The sequence below is a fragment of the Geotrypetes seraphini genome, chromosome 1 (assembly GCF_902459505.1).
Source record: "Geotrypetes seraphini chromosome 1, aGeoSer1.1, whole genome shotgun sequence".
NCBI lineage: Eukaryota > Metazoa > Chordata > Amphibia > Gymnophiona > Dermophiidae > Geotrypetes > Geotrypetes seraphini.
In genome coordinates this window covers 228,782,168-228,808,405 of record NC_047084.1, presented here as the reverse complement: position 1 = coordinate 228,808,405, position 26,238 = coordinate 228,782,168, and the positions used below count along the sequence as shown (strand labels likewise).

At 41.8% G+C, this 26,238-nt stretch overlaps 1 protein-coding gene across 1 annotated transcript in view; it reads left to right on the top strand.

The window, feature by feature from the left end:
• The window catches only part of DTHD1 (death domain containing 1), a 70,757-nt gene that overhangs the window by 31,985 nt on the left and 12,534 nt on the right, over window positions 1–26,238 (top strand). The window contains exons 5-6 of the mRNA XM_033947761.1: window positions 6,912–7,156; window positions 18,387–18,551. Coding sequence (XP_033803652.1) covers window positions 6,912–7,156; window positions 18,387–18,551 — 410 coding nt within the window. The remainder of the gene's footprint in view (window positions 1–6,911; window positions 7,157–18,386; window positions 18,552–26,238) is intronic.

Genomic DNA, 26,238 nt, shown 5'->3' with positions numbered 1-26,238 from the left:
GCTAAAAATGCTAGTGCACCTTCGTAAAATGAGCCCTATATTATTGTAAAGATTATTTTGTCTGAAATGATGTCAACAGCTTTGACACTAAATACTATCCAGATTTAAAGCAATTATAATGACATTGCTTAGGTGTAAAATTCTTATTCAAACTTATAGAATTCTAAAGAAAAATCAGCAAAATGGTTTATATTGCTCTAGAAAGCAAAGTGAGAGAAAACATACATCTACCTGACAACAAACAAATCGGTTGTGTAAATGATATTTTTATAAAATTAACAAAAGTGTTCAGACATACTGTAAGTGGCCAGGCATATAAATACTATTTTTAATCATCTTCATTAAGTTGGGCACCACTTAGGGAGAAACCTACAAGCATTCTATACTCATGTGAAGGGAAATATCCTCTTATCCTGCCGCTTAGTTGTAGACAGGTTACAAATATATACAAAATATATAAATCCCAAATAGGTGATCAATATACTTTACAATTCTGACCATCTAAAAAGTTCAGCACATAAATGGTACGGAAAATACTTTCTTTTGGACCTTCAGATGGCAATCGCCAGACCAGATCCAGTCACCACCAAGTTGGATTTGAGTCACATCATCATTGGCCCATTAAACTTCTTATATCAAAAATGTTTCATAGTTCATCCAATAATTCCTTAATTCTTCATACTGAATCAAGCCACAAAAATAACTTCCAGCCTCTACTGCTGCATTTAATAGAAAAGGCTGGAAGCTCATGTTTTTCAGCTAAGTGGCAGAGGGAAAGTTTCAAGGCAGCGCTGGCAGCCGGTGAGAATGGCTGCCTTGCTGAGGCCTTCCCTAAAAAAGGTTTCTTTTTTGAAAGGAGACCGGGAAAGTGAGAGGGAGGGGAAGGGAAGGAGAAAAATGGGAGGGGAGTGTGTGGCAAAGTGGTTAAAGCTATAGCCTCAGCACCCTGAGGTTGTGGGTTCAAGCCCCACTGCTCCTTGTGACCCTGGGCAAGTCACTTAATCTCCCCATTGCCCATTAGATAGATTGTGAGCCCACCAGAATAGCCAAGGAAAAATGCTTGAGTACCTGAATAAATCCATGTAAAACTGTTCTGAGCTCCCTTGGAAGAACGGTATAGAAAATTGAATAAATAAATAAATGTTGGATCGAGGAGAGGAGAGAGATGCCAGACTGGGAAGGGAGGAAGGGAAGAAGAAAGATGTTGGACCATGGTAAGGAGAAGAGAAGGAGAGAGAGATGCCAGACCTTGGGAGAGGAGAGAGATTCCAGGCTGTGCGGAGGAGAGAGATGCCAGACTGCAGGATTAGGTGAAGGGAAAGAGAAAGATGTTGGACCACCAGACATCCTACTAGCAATCATGGACACATGAAATGTGGCAAATGTTCCGTGTGCAGACATTGCTTAGAAATTACAGCATTCATAGACCCCAAGAACAATATCAGACACACTCTACATCATTCCTCTGACTGTAATTCCTTCAGTGTCATTTATCTTATACAGGGCCCTTGTCCCCTTCTTTATGTAAGGAAGACAAAGAGGATGATAAAAACGTGGATCATCGAACACCGCAGCAATATTAGGAGGGACATTGAGTCTGCGCTACTTGTCACACATTGGGACACCTTCAACCATGCGTAAATGATCTTAAATTCTTTGTATCCATCCAAACCCCAGAGGTGGGGACATTGACTGTTACAAACTGAACAACGCATCATCCATGATTTGAATACTTTACATCCCAATGGACTCAACACAGATGCAGATTTCAGTGTGTTTTTATAACATCTTTGATCAAATACTGGTCCAATGTTCCAGTACTTCTTTGTTTTCCTTTAGTACTATCCTATGTTTATATATGTTTTGACTCCATCATTCATATATATCTGCTGACAACTGATTGGTTTTTTTTCTTATTTCCAGACAGTATCCATTTCACTCATGTCAGTTCAGTTTTCCTATTTCTTAGCCTGTTTTTACCCCTTCACGCCTTTGCTTTATTTATATCTCCTGACTCATTTCGTTCCACTATCACTAGTGCAACAAGGTTCTTTGGTATTTGAATTTTTCATACCTTCTGATTGCTTAGTTTCCTATTTTTACTTTCCCCCTTTTATTTATATTCCTTTACGTCTCTAATTTTTTATTATTGGTTGATTATCCTCCTTTTACACATCTAATGTTTGCTCAGCATTTTGCGTATACCATGGCATTTGTTTTTTTGCACTTTTCTACCCGTCTTGGTCTTTATTGTAGTTTTCATTTAACTCCCTTTTTTGATCTATGTCGATTTACTTTGGCGCACTAGCATACCTTTAGAGACCATAAGCAGTTGATTTTTTTAAATTATTATTTAAATCATCTTTATTCAAACACTCGCTTTCTTTTTTTCCCCCTTTAAAAACAGGCGCCGCCCACGCGTTGATGTCATGACGCCCAATGACCACGTCATACTCTTCATTTTAAAGACCCGTCTTTTTTGCGCGCCTTTTTCCTGTCTACAGTCCGCAGTGCCTGTAGACTCTATACAGCGAGATAAGACCGATGGATTTTATCCTCAATAACATTTTGTTCCACATGACAGTTTTTAGTTTTCATGCTCTAGACCAGTGGTTCCCAACCCTGTCCTGGAGAACCACTAGGCCAATCTGGTTTTCAGGATAGCCCTAATGAATATGCATGAGAGAGATCTGCATATAATGCAAATCTGCTCCATGGATATTCATTAGGGCTATCCTGAAAACCTGACTGGCCTAGTGGTCCTCCAGGACAGGGTTGGGAACCACTGCTTTAGGTTGTTGTTTTAGCAGTTTTTTAGTGCTCACGGGGATTTATTGTTTTTTCGCAGTGTGTTTCTTTTGCCGATTTTACGTCAGGTATTTATCATATTTCTCATTCGATTTTAGTAACTGCTTTTCCACATTTCTTGTGCCTTTCGTCACACATTTCTAGTACCTTGTTATTGCTTTTCTTGTTATCCCTGTAGTGTCTTTCACACTATGCCTCACAATATATCCCTTGGCTTCACTTATGTAACTTATAATTGGTTTCAGATCTATCTCCTTGGTTCTCCGGCTTATTAGCTCATCTGCATTTGTCACATAGTCTCTTCTGTCCCATGGTCGTTATTATTTCCTCCTTTTTTAATGCTTTTTAATATTTTTGCACTTATCATTTAATATCACTTTTAAACCTATCATCACTACATTTTGTCATGTAAGTTACTTCAGTATTGTATTATGATGCTAACTATTGCTGTACAATAGTCTGCATGTCATTTGCACTGTACATTTTTCATATTTAATATTTATGCTTTCATGCATCTCATGTTGCATACATGTTTTATTTGTGTTTTACATAGTGTCCCCTGAGTAAGGCGTCACTTTGTGCACCTAAACTTGGATCCTTGTTGGGACATTTTAAATAAAGACCCTTTGTGCTGGACAGACTCTTCCCCTTGCCTTTCTTGTTGTTGTTCTGTTGTTTTTCTGAGGCAAGGTGTTCTTTTCTGCCCATGACCAGCAAATAATGCATAGTATCATCCATAAATGTGCCTGTCTAGCAAAAAACTCTAATGAATAAGAGGGTCTTTAACAGTTTTTTTTTTTTTTAATGTTACCAAATTACTGCACAGCCTTAAGGTTCCTGGTAAAAGAGATGTTTAAATGCCAACATGGCATAAATGTGAATGTTCATTTGAAATGAAACTTGTAATGAGAGTACATACCGTTTCCCTGAAAATAAGACCTATCCCAAAAATAAGCCCTAGCATGATTTTTAAAGATGCTCTTAAATATAAACCCTACCTCCAAAATAAGCCCTAGTTAAGATCGACCCCCCAAAGTTCCCCCTCCCCTCCCAAATATCCCCGACACTCCCTGACTCCATCCCTGACACTAGTACTGTCTGATTTGCTGAAAAATTTTGATTTGTCGATTTAGCAACCCCTGCTGCTTTAGGAGGCCTCGGAGTGGAGGTACATCAGTGGGAAGGTGGGGTTCTGCTGTACAGGGGGATGGGAAGGAGGAGTAGAAAGATGCTGCACAAGGGGATGGGTGAAAGGGGAGGAAAGATGCTGCACATGGGGGGGGGGGGAGAGAAAGGAAAGAGGAAGAATTGGGGTGGAGGAGAGGAAGGCAGAGATAATTGTTGTACCTGAAAAAAAATAAGGCATCCCCAAAAGTAAGCCCTAGTGCATTTTTTGGACCCAAAATTAATATAAGACACTTTCGGAGAAACACAGTAGGATGAAGGTGAAAAAGGATAAACTCAGCAGTAACCTCAGAAAACATTTTTTTACCGAAAGGGTGGTGAATGCTTGGGATGGCCTCCTGGTGAAAGTGGTGGAGACAAAAAGTATATCTGAATTCAAGAAAGCTTGGGATAAGTAAAGTGGTGTGCAGAAGTCTGGAGCCACTTGTGAATTTTGCATTCTTTCAGCTTTCTGATCTTTTATTTTAATTTCTTTGTTGACCCAATAGATTTGTCTATGTGCCACACAGTGAACTATCTAGGGTGACTCCCAGAACCCTGGAGGATTTCTCAATATTGAGATTGACTCCATTTGTCAGTGTGACAGAGGATGGAATCAAGTGTGTTTATGGTCCAAACCATAGTAGTTCGATTTTTTTGGCATCTTGTAGTTTAAGATATTTTGCTCCCCATTCTTGTACTGTACTTAAGGCTCAGGATAATTTGTTAGTGAGGTTAATTGCATTCAAATCCACAGGAATTAGCAGAAGAATGTCATCTGCATATGAGACTAGCCATTTCCCAGGATTGAGTATAATTGTATCAAGAGTGTATCTGTGCAGCGCTGTGTGCATCTAGTAGCACTATAGAAATAATTAATAGTAGTAGTAGAGTGGTCATGAAGATGTTACATAGTAGAGGTGAAATAGGGGATCCTTGTGGTACTCCGCATGGCAGGGTCCAGTAGTCAGAGTAGATTCCATCTTTCAGAACTCCGTATCCTCTATTTGTAAGGAACCCTTGAAAACATTATAGGACGTGTCTTGTGATTTTCTAGTTCATATAACCTATTTAACAATCGAGTGTGATTTACAGTATTGAAAGCTGCATTGGGGCTCACAATCAAAAAAATATAAATATCCAAAAAGCATCCTAAATCAGCACTTGGACATCCTAATCATCAGGACGTCCAGTTGCCAATAATCAAAACCTCCTTTCTGGAAGTCTAGAAAGATGTCTCAGCCTCTGTATGTCCAGAGCTCGAGATGAGAGTGATGGAGGCGTGTTATGGGTGGGCTTTGGGCATGCACAAGGGCGGGTTAGACTTGGACGTCTTGCAGCAATAATCAAATGTTTTGCAAGACTTCCTGGACAGAACTTAGACGTTTGGAGCTAGACCTGTTTTAGAAATGTCTAAGTGGCACAAAGATGCCCATACTGACTAGATGACCACTGCATGCACCACGGTAAGACACCACACACTCCCCCAGTGCTTACTGACCCCCTTATACCATACAAAAAAAAAGAACAGAAAGGTACATACCTAGCACTAGAAAACAGCATCTGGTATGGGGAAGCAGAGTAGAGCATCATGTATGTAGAGTTACCTGATGGGTGGCCTAGTGAACCATAAAGAGGAGGACCCAGGCCCATAAGCCACTCTAACCACAACATCTATGGTATTAAGTATGAGCCCATCAAAACACACCCAAACCCTTCTATACTGCCATATAGTTGCCCCCTGCAGCCATAAGGGCTATTGGGGTATAGTAGGTTTTGGGGGAGTTTTAGGGGGTTCACCATAATTTATAAGGGGGTTATGGTCATCTGACACCTTTTATGTGACGTTCACAGCAGTGCTTTCTAAGGTGCACCTGTGCTCTGTTGGGATGTCTGTGTGGCCAATCCATTACTTTGCTGGCCCCTCTTACATCCAAATGGTCTGGATTAGGATGTTTTGAAGATGGATGTTGTTGTATTTGAAAATGGCTTAAAAAGTTAGACACCCTAACAGCCAAGATGTCCAAATAGGTCATTCTCTCCCCTCCCCCCCCAAAAAAAAATAAAAATTGGACGTCTTGCAGGATATGTCCAAAGTCTGATTTAGACGCACTATCGAAAATGCCCCTCATTGTATGGTTACATGAATTAATGCATGTTATTTACTTTAGTACTCATTTTATGTAGTGAGGTCTATTTACTAATAACATAAGAACATTAGAATTGCCGCTGCTAGGTCAGACCAGTGGTCCATCGTGCCAAGCAGTCTGCTCATGCGGCGGCCCTTAGGTCATAGACTAATGCTCTAACTGAGACTAGCCTTACCTGCGTAAGTTCTGGTTCAGCAGGAACTTGTCTAACTTTGTCTTGAATCCCTGGAGGGTGTTTTCCCCTATAACAGCCTCCGGAAGAGTGTTCCAGTGTTCCACCATTCTCTGGGTGAAGAAGAACTTCCTTACATTTGTACGGAATCTGTCGCCTTTTAACTGTAGAGAGTGCCCTCTCGTTCTCTCTACCTTGGAGAGGGTGAACATCCTGTCTTTATCTACTAAGTCTATTCCCTTCATTATCTTGAATGTTTCGATCATGTCTCCTCTCTTCAAGGGAGAAGAGGCCTAGTTTCTCTAACCTCTTCCAGTACGGCAACTTCTCCAGCCCCTTAACCATTTTAGTTGCTCTTCTCTGGACCCTTTCGAGTAATACTGTGTCCTTCTTCATGTATGGCGACCAGTGCTGGATGCAGTATTCCAGGTTTTAATGGTGTTAGTGTGTGTTAACACAATAGTGCACTTTAATACATCTGGTCTTTAATCTTCTGTATCTATAAATGATTTAACAAAGAAGAATTAAAGTATGAAGTTACTTATGGAATTCAGCAAAACTTCCAAGAAAGCCTATAAAATAGTTTTGGTTTTGTGTTTTTCTCAAATTGTGTGCAGGTGCAGCCAATTGATGCATCTATAATTTCAATACTAAAAGTAAAACATGATATCTATCAGTCCGTAGTATCTACTAGCCCCATGGTGCACATCCAGCAGCCTTTGAGTCAGTCATTCCATAAACCTTTCACTGTAACTGTGCCTTGCCCTCCAAACCCAGACAAAAGAAGACAAGGAGATGAGACAGAAAATAAAAGGGCTATAAGTGCCACTGCACCCAAAACTATCAAAGGGCAACAAATCCGGTGAGTAATGTTTTGTTTTCCAGCAAAGTCAAACATATTAATTGCATGATTTTGTTGACTTGATGTTGGTGCTAATTTTCCTCTGATGCCTTGGAGTCTGAATCATGACACTGTTTCCTTGTTTATTGATTTTACATCTTTTAAACTGATTGTCCCAGAAATGGGACTGTATTTGTAGCTCTTTGGTAAAAGCCTGGAGATAGTACATGAATATTTAAGAACATAAGAATAGCCTTACTGGGTCATACAAATGATCCATCCAGCCCAGTATCTCATCTTCGCAGAGGCCAATCTAAGTCACAAGTACCTGGCAAAAAAAACAAATAGTAACAGCATTCCATGCTACCATCCCATGTCTGTCTCAACAGCAGACTATGGACCTTTCCTTCAGGAACTTCTCCAAACCTTTTTTAAAACCAGCTACATTTACTACTCTTACCACATCCTTTGGCAATGCATTCCAGAGCTTAACTATTCTCTGAGTGAAAAAATATTTCCTCCTATAGGTTTTAAAAGTATTACTCTGCAACTTCATCGAGGTTGCATCCAATCAGGTATTCCTCAAAAAGGTTCATTTTCCTAGAAACTGTGATTACTTAACCCCCCCTCCCTTTGCCCTATTCTTGGAGGATTTGTGGTTTTCATGGAAATGTTAGAAACATAGAAACATCTTCTTCCACCTCGATATGTCCGGAGATGTATTTAAATGTCTCAATCATGTCTCCCCTCTCCCTATGTTCCTCGAGAGAGTAGAGCCGCAGCTTGTTCAGCCTCTCTTCGTATGAGAGATCCTTGAGCCCCGAGACCATCCTGGTGGCCATCCGCTGAACTGACTCTGCTCTTAGCACATCTTTACGGTAATGTGGCCTCCAGAATTGCACACAGTATTCCAGATGTGGTCTCACCATGGTTCTGTATAACGGCATGATGACCTCAGGCTTCCGGCTGACGAAACTTCTGCGGATACAACCTAACATTTGTCTTGCCTTAGATGAAGCCTTCTCCACTTGATTGGCAGCTTTCATATCTGCACTGATGATAACTCCCAAATCTCGTTCTGTTACAGTCCTAGCTAAGGTTTCACCATTTAAGGTGTAAGTTCTGCACGGATTCCTACTGCCGAGGTGCATGACCTTGCATTTCTTGGCGTTGAAGCCCAGCTGCCAGGTAGATGACCAACGTTCCAACAAAAAAAGGTCATGCGTCATACTATCGTGTAAATCAGAGCCGCTCACTATGTTACATAGTTTGGTGTCATCGGCAAATAGTGTTATTTTACCTTGAAGCCCCTGAGTCAGGTCCCCTATGAATAAGTTGAAAAGGAGCGGGCCCAAGACTGAGCCCTGCGGTACTCCACTCGTCACTTCTGACATTTTAGAGAGGGTACCGTTAACCACCACCCTCTGAAGTCTACCACTTAGCCAATCCTTGACCCATGCAGTTAGCGTTTCTCCCAACCCCATCGATTTCATCTTGCTCAACAGCCTACGGTGAGGGACGCTATCGAAGGCTTTACTGAAGTCTAGGTACACTACGTCTAGGGATTCTCCCAAGTCCAGCTTTCTTGTTACCCAGTCAAAGAAGCTAATGAGATTGGATTGACAGGACCTACCCTTGGTGAATCCATGTTGACTGGGATCTCGTAGATTCTCCTCATTCAGGAATGTGTCTATTTTACGTTTGATTAGTGTTTCCATGAGTTTACTCACTATTGATGTTAGACTCACCGGTCTGTAATTCGCAGCCTCTGCTCTGCAACCTTTTTTGTGCAGTGGAACAACGTTAGCCGTTTTCCAGTCCATGGGTACTCTCCCCGTACTGAGTGAGAGATTGAAGAGTATGGATAGTGGTTCCGCCAGGACATCACACAACTCCCTGAGTACTCTGGGGTGTAGATTGTCCGGACCCATGGCTTTATTCACCTTGAGTGTTGTAAGTTCTCAGTAAACGTCTCCGGGTGTGAACTCGAAATTCCAAAACGGGTCTTTCGCACCTTGCTTCGTCTGTAAGTGTGGACCGTGCCCCGGTGCCTCGCTGGTGAAGACCGAGCAGAAGTACTCATTCAGAAGTTCGGCTTTTTCGGAATCTGATTCCACGTGCTTTCCATCTTGTTTTTTTAGGTGTACTATCCCGTCTGTGTTTCTTTTCCTGTCGCTAATGTACCTGAAGAAGGATTTGTCTCCCTTCTTGAGGTTCTTCGCTAAAGTTTCTTCCACACGAAGTTTGGCCTCCCTGACTGCTGTTTTGACCACTGCAGCCCTGGATGTATATTTTAGTTTGGCTTCCACTTCCCCCGTATGTTTGTAGGAAATAAATGCCTTTTTCTTTTCTTTAACGAGGCACGAGATCTCAGCAGTGAACCATTGGGGTTTATTGTTTCTCTGCCGTTTGTTTACCGATCTAATGTAGAGGTTTGTTGCTTCATGTGTGGTAGATTTCAGGGTTGACCACATAGCTTCAACATCATCCGTCTCTGCTTGTTTCTGCAGTGCCTGATGGACAAAATCTCCCATGCATTCGAAGTCAGTGCCTCGGAAGTGGAGTACCTTTGTTTTTGTGTTTGATCTAGGGAAACCTTTCCTAAGGTTAAACCGTACCATGTTGTGGTCACTGGAGGCTAGCGTATCTCCTACCGAGACCTCCGAGATGCTTTCCCCGTTGGTGAGTACCAGGTCCAGGATCACCTGGGCCCTAGTGGGCTCCAATACCATTTGTTTAAGTCGTGCTCCCTTCATGGCCGTCAATAGCCTCCTGCTGCTGCTAGTTGTCGCTGAAAGTGTGTTCCAGTCCGCATCAGACATGTTGAAGTCCCCTAGCAGAACAGCATCCCCCCGTAGAGTGATATTCTCAATGTCTTCAATTAGTTCCGTGTCTTTGTCTACCAGTTGTTTTGGAGGTCTATATACCACACCAAGATACAGGCATTTTTCTCTACCTCTGGCCAGGTTCACCCAGAGGGATTCCCCGGTGTACTTGACATCTGTGATCCTGGTCGTTTTGACGTCCTCTTTAAGGTATAATGCTACCCCTCCCCCTAACTTACCCTCTGTGTCTTGACGAAGTAAGTTGTAGCCCGGTATAGCCATGTCCCACCCATGAGAGTCCGTGAACCAGGTTTCGGATATTGCCACTATGTCCAAGTCGGCATTTATTATTTCGGTCTCCTGCAGGTCCCGCTATTTTGGGACCTGCAGGTCAATATTGTTGCTGCATTTGCCACCTTCAAAATTCCTGGGGCCTTTAAGAACATAAGAATAGCCTTACTAGGTTAGACCAATGGTCTGTCTAGCCCAGTAGCCCGTTCCCATGGTGGCCAACCCAAGTCCATAGTACCTGGCCAAAACCCAAGGAGTAGCAACTTTTTGCTACCGATTCATGGCAAGCAGTGCTTCCCCCATGTCTTTCTCAATAACAGACTATGGACTTTTCCTCCAGGAAATTGTCCAAACCCTTCTTAAAACCAGCTACGCTATCCACCCTTACCACAACCTCTGTCAATGCATTCCAGAACTTAACTATTCTCTGAATGAAAAAAAATTTTCCTCCTATTGGTTTTAAAAGTATTTCCCTGTAACTTCATTGAGTGTCCCCTAGTCGTTGTAATTTTTGCCGGAGTGAAAAATCGATCCACTTGTACCCATTCTACTCCACTCAGGATTTTGTAGACTTCAATCATATCTCCCCTCAGCTGTCTCTTTTCCAAGCTGAAGAACCCTAACCTTTTTAATCTTTCCTCATACTGTTTCGACCCTCTTGTGGTATTTTGGGACCATCTGGCCAATGTTACCATTGCTTTGGCCCTCTAGTGTTGTTTTGGACTTTCTAGCCAGTCTTGGTGATATGCTAGCCCTCACCCCCCCACCCCCCCAATGCCTTATTTTCTTTTTATCAGTGCATTAGGAAAATCTGTCCTGTTTGCTCCTTCTACTAAACTGTCAAAAGCCACACATGCTTCAGGTTCAGAAAAGAAAGTAAAATACTCCAGGGTAGGGTTACCAGACATTTGGGAAAACCCGGGCATGTCCTCTTTTTAGAAGACTGTCTGGGTGCCCGGATGGACTTTAAAAAAACTTGGTACTTTGTCTGGATTTTGGAAAGCCCCGACCTCCTGGCTGCGTCTGGAGGGCCTCTGAGCATGCGCGAATGATATCACACACATCAGGGCATGCTCAGAGACCCTCCAGACAGGGCCCAGAGGTCAGAAAACAAAGACAAGGCTTTGCGGCAGTAGGGGCTAGAGGCAGAATGGGGCAAGGCTGAAGGTGGAGCAGGGCATGGCTAGGGGCGGAATGGGGTGGGTTATGCGTCCGGGTTTCTTCAGACAAAAATCTGGTAACTCTCTATTCTAAGAGAGATTGCACTACAAAATACTACAGCAAAGAAGAATCCATCCTTTGCTTTCTCTATCCATATTCCATAGAATTTTATCCAATCTGTCTTTGAAGCTCTTTTTGTTTTCTCAGCTCTGGGGGCTCTTCATTAAAAATTCCCATGAAGGGACAAAGGTATACAGCTTGACTGTCTTCACCTCTCATGCTCTTGGGCTCCTCTGGCTAATCTTGGACTCATCTGGCTAATCTTGTTGCTTTGGGGAATTGCAATCAATCGTGATACCCTGTTGCCACTCCTCATGAGTTATGCAGCAGCATTCCAGCAAATCTCAGTTCTATGCTGCTGTTTTGCTGATGTTCTGTGCCAGTCCAAGAAAGCTTGATGCTGTACTACCACTCTTTAGATGTGTTGTATCCTTCTGACTAATATTGGTTATGCTTTGGTCCTTTACAGACTCTTTTTTTAGGGGTCTTTCAGCCAACATCACTGTTTCTCTGTCTCCGTTTCCATGCCTTCGATCCTCCTTTCTCTCTCTCTGCTACCTTTCTCTCTCATTGTGGAGTGGAGTCTTGATGCCACTCTCGGTGCCCTATGCCTCCCTTTGGGCTCCATTTGATCTTTACACCACTCTTGTTGTCTTGGAATGTTGTTGCTTGTGTGGTAGATATCTCCCATCAAGTACTAAGCAGATATGATTAACAATGGATGGAAAACAGAGGGCACAAAATAACTTTCCCCACTGGATTCAAATGGTTCATTTGTTAATTCCAAATGATTGAAATAGGTGATTGATTTAAAAATTAATGAAATGGTCTAATTAAAAGAGGAATCCCCCCCCCCCACACACACTATATAGTAGTTAAAGTCTCTTGTGACACATATGGGTGAAGTTCCCTAGTCATGGGGCCCTTTACTTAAGTGCACTGAAATCTGAGCTTAATACATTCTAAAGTGGAACTTTCCTGCATGCTAGGCAGTGTTCCTTCTATGCTGAGTGGAGTCCTCCACCTGCCAGTTGGTGGCACTGTTTCACTACCATATTTTCAGTAGTTAGGGACAAGCTAGCTCTGCATGACGCCAGGGAACCTGCTTATCCTTAGTGATTGAAAACACAGTATTGAAGCAGCACCTCCCACTGGCCGCAATGCAGTTGGAGGTCTCCCAGCCAGCTAGCACAGTGACTCTAAGCCCAAATTTAATGCAGCACTTTTTTTGGACTTTTTATTTGCAGGTTATGTACTAATGTTCCCGTTAGTGGATAGTGCCTGCCAAAAGATAGTGAGGGAACACTTAGCACTCTAATTATTACATGATAGCTTGTTAGTACTTCCATGCCCATTCCCCATCCATGGCATGTTGCCTCCAAAAATACTTTTAAAAAAACTGCTTAACACATGAATTAACAATTATAAACACGTTAAAATACTGTAAAATGCTTTAGTGTGTTTTCCTGTGCTAACTCTGCCCTTTAGTAAAAGAACCTCCATAGAATTCTGGACTGCTCAGCTACAGTACTGTGGTCTTTCCACTTTAAATAAGAATCCAACCAAACCTCTAAGTTATGTGATAATATCTTAATACCTACCTGTACCTCCTCTTTTGCTCATTAGAAGAAAAACTTTGAAAAGAAATTGACTATATAGTTAGGTAGTTACTTAGATAACTGCTTGTTTTGTCATTGGTAACAATATAAATGTTTTCAAGAACATGCCTAATTTTGCCCATGTAAAAAGGGGCTCACCTGCCTTTCCTCACACCCGTCAGCACCATCTGATTCTCCTATTTTCCCCCACTGATAAGCATCAGATAGTTATTTCCTAACTACAAAGGGATATGAGCCCTCTACAACCCCATCCCCACATGAAGTTCAAATTTCTCTAACCCAAAGGGTACCCTCTGCCCTCCTGCTCTCAACTCTAGAGATGCTACATAATACAGTTAGGCTGCGCTTCACTTACAGGGTTTGTCTTGCTGGGGCCCAGGGCAGAAATTAAAGACCCCCCCCCCTCCAATTCCTCTCTTTATTATTCATCTCCCAATTTTTCCCATCTACCAAATGCCCTTCCATACAGCATCTCTCCCTTCTTTCTTCCTCCCTTCCTCTCTCCCCCCCCCCCCCGGTACACCAAATGCCCTCCTATCCAGCATCCCTCCATTTTAAAAATCAGCTGCTCCAGGGGGCCTCCATGGGCCAGGATGTCCTTTCCTTCTCCCCATCTAAAGACTTTCATTGAATTTTTAGAGTTTGAATGAAATTCTGTACTACAGTCAGTTAGACTTGTAAGAATCCAAATGCTTTACCAATTTTAGTAGAATCAATAGCCATCTGAGCAGTAATAGATTATCCCAGTGCCACTATTATTTTCCAGATCTCTTCAAGGGTAAAAATAGCTGTTAAAATGTAAGGAGGTTGCAAGCTGGGCTGTGATTCCCTAGTGCTGTCCGTGGCCTCCTTGGCACTGTTCCTTTACTATCCCCTCTGATGCAACTTCCTGTTTCCACATGTATGGACCATGGCAGTGGAACAGCGCCGAGGAGGCCACAGGCAGTGCTAGAGAATCACTGCCTTGCCAGTGACCTCCAGTGACCTCCTTGCATTTTTACAGGTGAGGGGGCTTTAGAGCTAGATGGAGAGAAAGGACAACCCAGCCCAAGGGGACTCTTGGAACTATGGATCCCAGGGCTGTTACACTGTTTGCCCCATCCCCCAAACCATTTACTTATTATGTTGGCAAGAGAAAACTGGAGAGTACTTAGATAGGGTGTGTGAGGAGGCAAACTGTTATAGGTAGGAAAAAATGCCCACTGAGGCTTCAGATTGGTTGGATACTTTGAGAAAGTACTACCATTTAATTTGTCTACAGTGAGAGGCAGTCAGCCAAAGCCAGCGCCTCTCCTCCTCTCCACATCATTTCTTTTCAGGGCTCCGTCTGAAGGGACTCTGCACATGCGTGGATCTCAATGTGATTACCATATCTTTCGATCCATAAGACACACTTTTTCCACCCTTTCCAACCTTTCTGGAAGAGCGCAGCTGTTGGAAACAGAGCCCGGATGAGCATGCGGCATGGAGCACACTGTGTGAGTGTGCCTGCTTGTGGTTGCTCCACTGTGCTGGAGGGGGCAGGCTCAGCATGAAGATGAAAGGTGCGGGCAGGTCAGTTCAGTGATGGGGAGATAGGATGCATCTGTTGTGTAGAGGACGTAACAAGGAATAGGATAGCACAAGGAGAGGATGGTGATGGAGGGATTCAGGAAGGCAGTGGGGTGATGGAGTTGAAAGTACAGGTTGAAGAAGGGATGAAAGAGAGGATTAGTGCAACTTCAAGGAAGATAGGACTGTGCAAGGAGCAGATGGGGAGAGGGTACAGGGCAGGGCGGTGAGACAGTGTACAGAACCTGGCTGGAAGGGGAGACAGGGTGCAGAGCCTGGCAGGGAGTGTGGGGGTTGGGTGCAGAGCCTATCAAGGAGTGTGGGGTTGGGTGCACAGCCTGGAAGGGAGTGAAGGAGGCTGGGGGCACAATTTGGTTCAGAATGTTTTTTTCTTGTTTTCATACTCTAAATCTAGGGTGCATCTTATGGTCCGGTGCGTCTTATGGAACGAAAAATATGGTACATCATGCATGTATGTGATGTCGTCATATTGACGTTCATGCTCGTCCGGATGCCCTCGAGTTGTGGCCTCCAATTTAGTGGGCCGCTGGCCTGAACAGTTTGCGACACACTGTTCTAATATTTCAAATGGAAGTGATAATTCATTAGATAATATTCCTCTCCCCCAACCTGGAGGAGGATTCAAGGTGCAGGCATAGCACATGGAGATCTCAAAACAGACAAGGCAGGGGTGCTTCACAAGGCAGACCAGTGACAGGTTCTCAGTGACAAAAAGATCAGTATAGTGAATTTGTCTAAATGACAGTTGAGGAGTCTTTATTGTCAAGAGGATTGACATTTATACCAATCAATGGAATTGATGCTTTTCAATTTTGCTTGGGGTTAGAGAAATTCATATGGAAACTTCAGTTGCAGTATGTACCCAGCATCAGTAACCAGATGCATGCAATTTTAAATAGATATTTAGATAAGGAAGCAAGTATTTAGTGTTTTTGAGACCCACTGGACCTTCTTTTATTTATATTTAAATAAGCTATATTAAAGAGAGGTTGAAAAATTGGTACTCAAGTTTGGAAGTTATTGCATAATTTGACACAAGGAAAGTTGGGTTGCATTGCAAGATATGTGTAATTATCCATATATTGTGGAACACAGGACAGACAAAGGGGAAGCAGTTGTACTCCTTGACAGAAGTTCACAGTCAGCTGACAAATTTTCATAGATGATTTAATTCATCAGCAACCCATAAGGTCAAAGAATTGGGATATCTAACATCAGCTGAGCATCACAATTTGAATTATTTGAGGGCTAACTGAAATAAATTGAATACATTTTTTTGCAGTGTTTCAAAATCGATTTAAAGACGTGCAGACTTTTTTTGTTAAATCACTTTTTTGTTAAATCACTGTGGTGTTTTTCACTTCATCATCTGAAGAGAACTTCTTTCCGCGCAGTTTATGTTTTCAAGGTTGAGTACATATCAAGAGTTTCATTGCCTCTCTTTCCAAGTTAAACACAAAAAAACGGGCTAAGAAAGTATATTGTGAAATTTGTCCAACCAAAAGTTCCAATGTACTGGACCCACATATGAAAAAGTTATTTTTCTTATGGTCAAAAGACATATTTCTTCAAGGCCAGGTAGCTGAAGCAAAATTCTTGAGACAAATTCAATGATCTAGAGTTGACATGCCAAATCGGGTTTTTAGATAAATATTCTGGCAGACTAATGTGACATATTTTAAAAACAAGGCACAACCATTTGAAATCAGTATGTTTTGAAATTGGTAACCAGTGAAGCTATTACTAAATGGGAGCTATTTGGCTCCATTAAAAAGCAGAGCATCAGTATTCTGTATAAGCTGTAAATGCTGCAAGATAAGTTGTGTAGCAGAATTTTGTACAGGCTGAAGAGAAGAGTGATGGTTCCCCCTCCTTTAGAAGGCAGCTGTAGTTTTTTTAGCGCCTACCACCATGGTAACAGCTCTGATGATCATAGAATTCCTATGAACATCCGAGCTGTTACCGCTGTGGCCGGCGCTAAAAATGCTAGCATGGCTTTGTAAAGGAAGGGGTTTGTGAGAGACCTCTGAGAAACAAATTACAGTAATCTAAATAAGAGATGATGACAGTGTATATAAAGGTTGTGATAGTGTGCTCAGAAAAGAAAAGACAAATTTTGGTGATCTTATAAAGATGGAAATAACAGGGTTTAGCAGTCTATTGAATATGTGCAGAGAAAAACAGAAAGGAGTCGAAGATGATTCCGAGTCTACGAACCGAAGAGATAGAAATAGAGAACGGGGAAAGAGGGCAGAAGGTTTCAAAGGGAAAGGTGAGTTTGGCCACGTTAACACCATCTTTTATAATAATGTGAAAGCGGTTTTAGCATAGGCCAGTGTGCTAAATGCTTTGCACTGCTCCCAATGCTCATAGCGTTCCTATGAGCATCAGAAGCAGCGTAGAGCATTCACACGCTAGCCTGCGCTAAAAACTGCTTCCACTGTTTTGTAAGAGGGGGATAAGTTTCAGATGATGGTATGTGATCCAAAGAACCTGTCAGAGATAAAAAGTTCCAAGGGCCTCTTGAAATGGGACAATAAAATCATTTTTATTGAAGGATCCACAGAGAAATGTCAGATAAGTAGGCTGAGGTTTGCATGCTATGGAGGCATTCGCCAGAGCAGGATTAGGTCACAGGAGGATGGTTTATATGGAAAAAAAAAAACCCAACAACCCACAAACCATTGTAAATACTTTTTCATGTATCAATAATGAAAGCAAAAGTATGCACCCAGGTTAATAACTATCTACTAAATTTTTCCAATGTAGAAGTTCACATGTTTCGGAACATGGGTTTTATTTTATGGAGTCCTTTGTCACTAGATAGGTGGGGGGAAAAGAGTTATATGGGTAGACTGGCTGAAATCATAATTGGATTTCTAGCCACCTTAATTTTTAAATGACCTTTCATAATGTGTATTTAATCACGAAATTCTACACGTATTCAAAGTTTTGATTACAAACTATAGATGTAAAATTAGGGGTCAGCTCTACAACTGGGTGTCTCTATTTAGGCGCCTCAAGGGCACATGGTAGGATCCTATTCCACAGTGTCATCTGGATACCCAGATGCTATTATAGAATACTAGCATTACCCTATACCCGAGCATCTACATGTCTGCAGTTACACCAGCCATAGACCTGACATAAGAGTGGAAGTCCAAATATTGCAGGGATGCGCATAACTTAAAGAACTTGCAGTATTATGTATGTAAGTGGGAGCCCTTCCCCTGCCCCACATTTACACCTACAGCCTTGATTTTAATGGCTTATAGCAGGGGTAGGGAACTCCGGTCCTTGAGACCTATATTCCAGTCGGGTTTTCAGGATTGCCCCAATGAATATGCATTGAAAGATGTGTATGCAAATTGATCTCATGCACATTCATTGGGGAAATCCTGAAAACCCGATTGGAATATGGCTCTCGAAGATCGGAGTTCCCTACCCCTGGCTTATAGTATGTACTTTTCAATGCTAACAACTAAATCTTCAAACACAGTTTATATGTGTACTCTGTTTGAATATCAGTTTAATGCTACTACTATTTATCATTTCCGTAGCAATCCTAGTTTGGGTCCTTGCTAGGTGAAAAATACAAACTTAAGTTGCCAGTTAGGGTCCTTATTGAAAATGTACTCAGAAATATTTACATCTACGTGTAAATACTGATATTTTAACACACATTTTTAATTAGCTCCTTTTTCATGTTATGTGGACATCCAGGACACAGAGTGCATCTGTAAGAAAACATGGGCATAATCGTAGTGAGTCCCTCAAAGTACTGGGCTATAGAACCAAAGAAGATCAGTGGGCTGTGTTAGAAGACATTGCTGTGAGAAATATGCAGAATGGCCTTGTTTCTTTTGAAATAGATGAACATTTAGACAGGTAAGACACATATTCATTAAGCTGTGTTATGACAATAATGCCTGTTGCATGACAATAACCAGGGCTTTTTTCTTTAGATCATTAGAAGATCTACTGATTTTAAACATAAGAACATAAGAATTGCCATACTGGGACAGACCAAAGGTCCATCAAGCAAAGTATCCAACAGTGGCCAATCCAGGTCACAGGTACCTGCAAGATCCCAAGCAGTAAACAAATTTTATGCTGCTTATACTATGAATAAGCAGTTGATTTCCCCAAGCCATCTCAATAATGGCCTTTGGGCTTCTCCTTTAGGAAATTATTCAAACCTTTTTTAAACCCCGCTAAGCTAACTGATTTCACCATATTCTCTGGCAGTGAATTCCAGAGTCCAATTACACGTTGAGTATAAAAATATTTCTCCAGTTTGTTTTAAATCTACTACTTAGTAGCTTCATTGTATGCCCCCCAGTCCTAGTATTCTAGGAAAGAGTGAACAAATGATTCACATATACCCTTTCCACTCCACTCAGTATTGTATAGACCTCTATTAAATCACCCCTGAGCCTTCTCTTCTCCAAGCTGAAGAGACCTAGCTGCTTTAGCCTTTCCTGAGAGGGAAGTTGTCCCATCCCTTTTATCATTTTCACCACCCTTCTCTGTACCTTTTCTAATTCTACTACGTCTTTTTTGAGATATGGCAACCAGAATTGCACACTATTCAAGGTGCAGACCTTAACATAGAGCGATACAATGGCATTATAACATTTTCATCTTTGTTTTCCATTCTTTTCCTGACAATTCCCACAGTCTATATGCTTTCTTAGCTGCCGCTGCACATTGAGCTGAGAGTTTCAACATATCCCCAACAATGGCACCTAGATCCTTTTCCTTGGCAATGACTCCTAACACAGAACCCAGCATCACATAGCTATAGTTTGGGTTCCTCTTTCCCACATGCATCACTTTGTACTTGCTCACATTAAACTGCCACTGTCATCTGCCACTGTGACACTCAAGTCTTCCAGTCTCACAAGGTCCTCTTGCAATTTTTCACAATCCTCCTGCAATTTAACAACTTTGTATCATCAGCAAATTTAATTATCTCACTAGTTATTCCCATCTCTAGATCATTGATATACAGTATATCTTAAAAATCAGTGGTCCCAGTACAAACTCCTGGAGAACCCCACTAGTTACCAAAAACATATACAGAAATGATAGAGAACAAAATAGTCACTATAAATACGCCTCTCAAGTTGATTTATATGCATATATCACTGCTTAAGAATTTATGAAGAATGCTCTTCTTTCAACAAAAAGTTTCACATTTACTTATGACTGAATTAAAGGGGAAAGAGCCTCAGATCCCCATGTGTTGTAAGTGTGTAAAACTGAACATCCACACTAGAAAGGGTAGCTACCTTATTGGCTCAAAACCCCATCCTGTCCAAGGTCAATGTAGATTCAATGCATACGTGGAAAAATAATCTCATTCATTTGTTCACAGCATACTGAATAGATCAAAAAACCTCAAACACTTAGCTTAGACAGGGTCTCCGTTATTCAATGCAGGTGGTCTATGCTCCTGCTGTCCTTGCCAGTCCTTCTTGCTGATGTTAGCTAGCTGGCGTTTCTCTTTTCAGCTACGTCAGGGCAGTGGACCTTTATTCTGCAAGAAAACAAAAAAAAAAACTCATCAGGGAATGAACTGTGCAGTGAAGAAACCACTCAGCTGATGGGGATAATTGTATTATGAAGACTATAAGGGGGGGGGGGGAGCATAACTAATATGTCTTAGATACACTTTTAGATAAGACTTTAAAAAACACTAATCTCATCTACAAAGCCACGCGGTAACAGCCCTGAAGCCCATAGAGATTTAAAGGGCTTCGGGGCTGTTGCCGTGCAGCAGCCGCTAGCGCAGCTTTGTAGAAGAGGGGGGTAATATTATGAAAGATGTAGATGAATAATTGATACAGCAAGGTATAAACAGCACAGCTGACAGAGTACATATTTTTCCTTTATAGAACAAAATATTTTGGTTTAATGTCTGGGGGTCGGCAGGTGGGGGTTGGGGTGTTTGGGGGGCCAATCGGTGGCGTAGGGGGCCAGATGTGTGTGGGGGGGGTAGCTGCACTGGGGCAGGAGGGCCTGGGATCCCTCCTGCCCATATTTTTAGTGCAGGGAGCTGTGCTGAATGCTCCGCGCTGCTCCTGACGCTCATAGGCTCCCTGCGCTAAAAACTGCTATTGCGGTTTAGTAAAAGGGGACCATAGTGCAAAATATATAGAAGATATAAATTCTCAAAACGGACACATTTTGATCAGTAAATTGAAAATAAAATCATTTTTCCTACTTTTGTTGTTTGGTGATTTCATGAGTCTCTGGTTGCACTTCCTTCTGACTGTGCAACCAATATTTCTTCCCTTCTTTCTGCCTTCTGCATGCTTCCTCTCCTCCAGACTTCATTCCATTCCCCACCCAACATCTCTCTCTGTCCATCCATGAGTCCAATTTTTTCTTCCTCTCTCCCTGCCTGCCTGCCCTCTGCCACCTGCCACACTCCATTCCCTCCCCAACTTTTTCTTCCTCTCTTCCTGCCCCCTCCCTTCTTTCTTTCTGCTCCCTTCTTTCTTTCTCTCTCCCTGACCCCCTTTCTTAGATTTTTTTTCTCTCTCCATGCCCCCCTTTCTTTCTCTCTGTCTTTCTTTTGCAGGCCTGTGCAGCCCCTGCACAAGTGCCGGACCCACTAACCTCTTCCCCCCAATGTTAATTCTGATGTTGAAGAGGAAGTTCCAGGCCAGCCAGGTAGCGATTGGCTGGCCCGGAACTTCCTCTCCGACATCAGAATTGATGTTGGGGGGTGGAGGCTTGTGGGCCCGTTGGGGAACCAGGGAGAATGCAAAGGCAAAGCAAGTCTTCGCGATCGACTCGCTTTGCCCTTGCGATCTACTCATTGATCACGATCGACCTTTTGGGCACCCCTGATCTAAACCCTTCAGGGTCAGAATGGGAGAACATCACAGCAGTCTGACCTGTAACAGAGTAGTAGAAACATTAGTTCAGCATTTCAGCACAATAGTCATGGCGCTAAGGAATTCCAATGTTTTATTCTGGGTCATGTGCCACTGATGCCAAGAAAAGGTGATAGAAAACATGGTCTACTACAGAAATCATAGTCTACTACAGAAAACATGATCTACTATAGTGGATCTTTCACATGCATTCTGAGGAGCCAAGTGGATTGAACTTAAAAATTGAGTGGCACTTGTTTTTTTAATAAATGACAGGATTTGGTAAATCTCATAAACCATGTAAGGAATGGTATGGTTTTTTTTAGAACATCAGACAGCATTATACAATGCTCATGATTTAGGTAACAAGAAGTCCGGTCACTGACATGAGACCGAGGCTTGGGATTCGTTAGTTATAATATTTCCTACTAAATGAGGAAAATTACCCAAACTTAAGTGAATGTTCAACCATTAAGAACAGTATATAGATGCAATAATCATCAAATATTTTAGACAACTATCAAACATACAATAAGATTTACCATATCGATTCAACAGAGACAGAGTCTCTTTCAAAGTATTATTTATTTAATTCATTTTCTATCCCGTTTTCCCCAGGGAGCTCAGAATGGGTTACAGGTTAAACATACATAAAATGCAGTTAACAGCTACAGAACAATTTTACGATACAAGGTTGTGTCCTAATTCTATAAATACTAGGGTTTTAATACCAATAAACATAAAATAGAGTTCAGAGGTTAAAGTTTGCCATAGTTATCCTTAGTGCCAGTTTTTCAATACAAGTTTTTATCCTAACTAGACACACATTAGGGATCTAATACCAATATACATAATGTAAAGTTACAAGTTAAATTTGTTATAGTTACACTGGAAGATGTTTCAATACCAGGTTTTTTTTAAAACGTGATACATACTGGGATCTAGTACTAATATATGCTTCTTTGTAATCCATCAGTCTTGGACAGAGGAGTTAGGTGAAGAGGTATGTTTTTATTGTTGTCCTAAAGCTGGGGAGTCTTTCAAGGGATATGATCTGTGGGGGCAGTTGGTTCCAGTAGTTCGGTATGAAGTGGAAGTAGGAATGTCTTTTGGCAGTTTGCAGTTGAAGGGCATGACCAGGAGGCGTTTTGAGGTGTTCTTGTATACTGCACTGATGTTTTAATCGAAGAGCAGTATATAAATAAACATATTTCATCCTGGGAGCTGAGGGACTTGTTCAGCACGTATGGAGGAAACTTTGCCATCATGTAGTCTGGCACCATGCCATGCAAAGATTTGAATGCTAGCATCAAGCTCTTGAAGACACAACATTTGGTCATCGGCAGCCAGTGAGCTGACGATAGAGCTTAGGAGACAGGGTCATGGGCATGAAGGTTTTTTAGAAGTCCGATTACTGAATTTTGTACATGTTGGAGACGTCATATGTTGTTTACCGTTAGACTGTTGAATAGGGTGTTGCAGTAGTCCATGCAGGAAAGGGCTAAGACATAGAGTAGTTGGATGAAGTCAGATTCAGAAAAACAGTTCCTTATTTTTCGGAGTTGATGGTAGTAAAATGAGGAAGATACAACCTGAGAGGTATGGTTGTAAAGTGACAGGTTAGAGTCAAGGCTGCATGCTTGGTCCTTTGCAGTTAAGGTGGTCGAGTCCCAACATAGTGAAGGATGGGCGAGGTTGCAGTGTTCTTTGTGGATCCAAAGGAGTTCTGTTTTGGAGGCATTTAGTTGCAAATTGTTGGCGCTCATCCAGTTTTTTATTTCTGAGAGGAATTTTAGGAGTTTCGTGATCTGGGTATTGCAGTTTTCTCCTAATGGTAGGTATAGTTGGATGTCGTCTGCAAAGGATTGAATTTGTATTTGATATTTGTGGGCTATGTCTAGGACTGGCCTAATGTAGAAATTGAATAATAGGGGGGGGATAGCAGAGCCCCCTGCGGAACACCGTATTTGATCAGTTTCAGTTTTGATAGTGCATCATTGAGCAGTATGCTTTGGGATCTATTATTCAGAAAGGAGGCAAACCATCGTAACACAATGTTTCGGATTCCAATTTCAGAGCCGCAGAAGTACTATGGAATTTTCCGAATTCTGATTGGAAGGGGGATTAGGGTTCTTTGTTCATTGATGAAGGAGTGTAATTGGTTCAACACTGTTTTTTTGTGGGATCTTGGAGCCGAAGGGTAGGTTGGAGACAGGTCTAAATTTGTTGGGTACGTTAGGGTTGAGTCTGGGTTTTTTTTTACAACATCAATATGATAAGCACTGGCTTTCAGTATGCTGGCACTACACCTGTTTTTAGAGAGGTGTTGATGAGAGGAAGAATGGAGCCTAGAAAGACATCTTTCACAGCCACCAGGAGGTGTGGCAGACAGGGGTCCAGGTTGGAGCCAGAAGGGCATACAGCATCTAGTATCTTGGTGATGTTGTCATGAGAGATGGTTTCAAAGTGAGTTAGGTTTCCAGTTGTAGTTTTAATTATCTTGTCTGAGTCATGGTTGAGTCAAGGTGAGATCGTATTTTGCCTACTTTGTCAGCAAAGTAATCTGAGAGCATTTCACTGTTGAGTTGGGTGTTAAGGCATCGGTTGTCTTCTTGCGATGTGAATATTTTTTTTGTTAGCTGAAAAAAGGTTTTTTGATCTGTTGGGGGTCTTTAATAGTTGTTGGAAGTAGTATGTCTTTTTAGCCTCCAGGGTGGTTTTTTTATATTCTTCATGCAGTTCCTTCCATTTGGACCTGTCACTGTTAAACCTGGATTTGTACCATTTCCTTTCTGCTTTCCTTAGTTCTCTTTTTTTAGTTCTTAAGACATCAGTAAACCAGGGGGAGGAATATTTGTGGGGATAGTATTTGACCTTTTTTACTGTGGCTAGCCCTTCATTTATGGTTTCTACCTCAATGTACCAGTCCTCAACCGCCTCAACAGATTTGGAATTGGGTTTTTAATGTTCCCACTAGGTTAGAAAGGCCTGTGGAGAGATATTCTAAGTTGATAGCATTGCTGGTGTATATCTTCTTATGTTGAGTTTGCTTTTTGATTGACGGTTGATTTGTTGTGTAGGTGTGGTTGAATGTGATCACGTGGTGATCAGACCAGGGTACTGGTTTGCTGGTATAGTCTGGAGTTCCTGTGATAGGCTGGATATCTTTTTGAATAAAGATTAGGTCTAGGTTGTGGCCCTCTGAATGATATGGCGAGGGGACCATTTGCTGGAAGCCTAAGTCTGATAGTGAAGTGATGAAGTCTGCCAGGGATCCAGTCTTGTTTGGGTAGTTTGCAAAGTTTAAGTTTCCAAGTATGGTGACCCAGTTGTATGTGATGACCAGTTTGCTAAGGATGGCTAGCAGGTTATCTAAGATGGACATTGGACAATGTGGTGCTCTGTATATCAAAAGAGACCAACAATAAGGCAAAAAAAGGTCCAAAGGTTCCCAGAGTGGATCAGCTGTGATGAAGACAACTATGTGATAATAGCATTAATAAATTATTTTATAAATTTAGTGAAATAGGGTACCCTCAGTGTGAGGGGTCAGCGACGGGAGCAATCCTCCAACGCTTCACACAACAAAGGTAGAGGCAGCCAGGCCCCCACCTGCACACCATCATCGGAAACCCAAGTGTGCTTTAAATCTAAATAACACAACCTGGTATTCTGTGGCGTTCATCTGCCTTGTATCTTGTTCATCTGGATAACAGATGAAGATTCATTGAAGCTAAGTCTTCTTTTTCATTTTTTTCATTCAAGGATTGGGAGTCAGCTGGGGGGTTCCCAGAGTGGTAGCTGTGATTGAATTCACTTATGTTCACTGTTCACTAAGTTTATGGTGATTGTGTTATTTTGATTTAAAGCACACTTGGGTATCCGATGATGGTGTGCAGGTGGGGACCTGGTTGCCTCTATCTTGTTGTGTGAAGCGTTGGAGGATTGCTCCCGTCGCTGACCCCTCACACTAAGGGTACCCTATTTCACTAAATTTATAAAATAATTTATTAATGCTATTATCACATAGTTGTCTTCATCACAGCTGATCCACTCTGGGAACCTTTGGACTTTTTTTTTGCCTTATTGTTGGTCTCTTTTGAAGTTTCTTTGGCAACCTTATTTTTGGAGTTTTTTGCTCTGTATATCAAGGCAAAGGTTAGGTCTCTGTTGTGAGCTGAGAAGGTAAGATACTCTAGTGAATCTAGTGTGACGGTGTCAGTCTTGGGTTGAAGCTGGATTTAATGATGGTGGCTACACCTCCACCTCCTGAAAGGCAATCCAAGTCCTATCTCCTAGAACATTCTCTTCAAAATCAGTAGAGACTTGAATATTACTGAGACCATTCACTGCTCATTTTTTCAGGATCTTCCCTTCAAAAAATGAAGTGGTTGTTTTGGCAAACAAAAATCATTAGACTGCAAAAGATTGTCCACCTTAGTCAGATGGTTGAAAAGATATCCTTTTAGAGCCTATCAGGCACAGATCCCATTTGACCAGAGAAATATTCTCTTTTTGCACATTAAAAAATCTTTATAATGGTGAATTGCTTTCCTTTAATTTAATTTAGTTTCCTTTGTAAGTTTTTTCCTCCATATACTTAGGCCCCCAAATGACATTTTTGCAGACAAATGTCAGTATGTCAATACATTTAGGTGCACAGTTGGCATATAAATGTAAGCAACTTG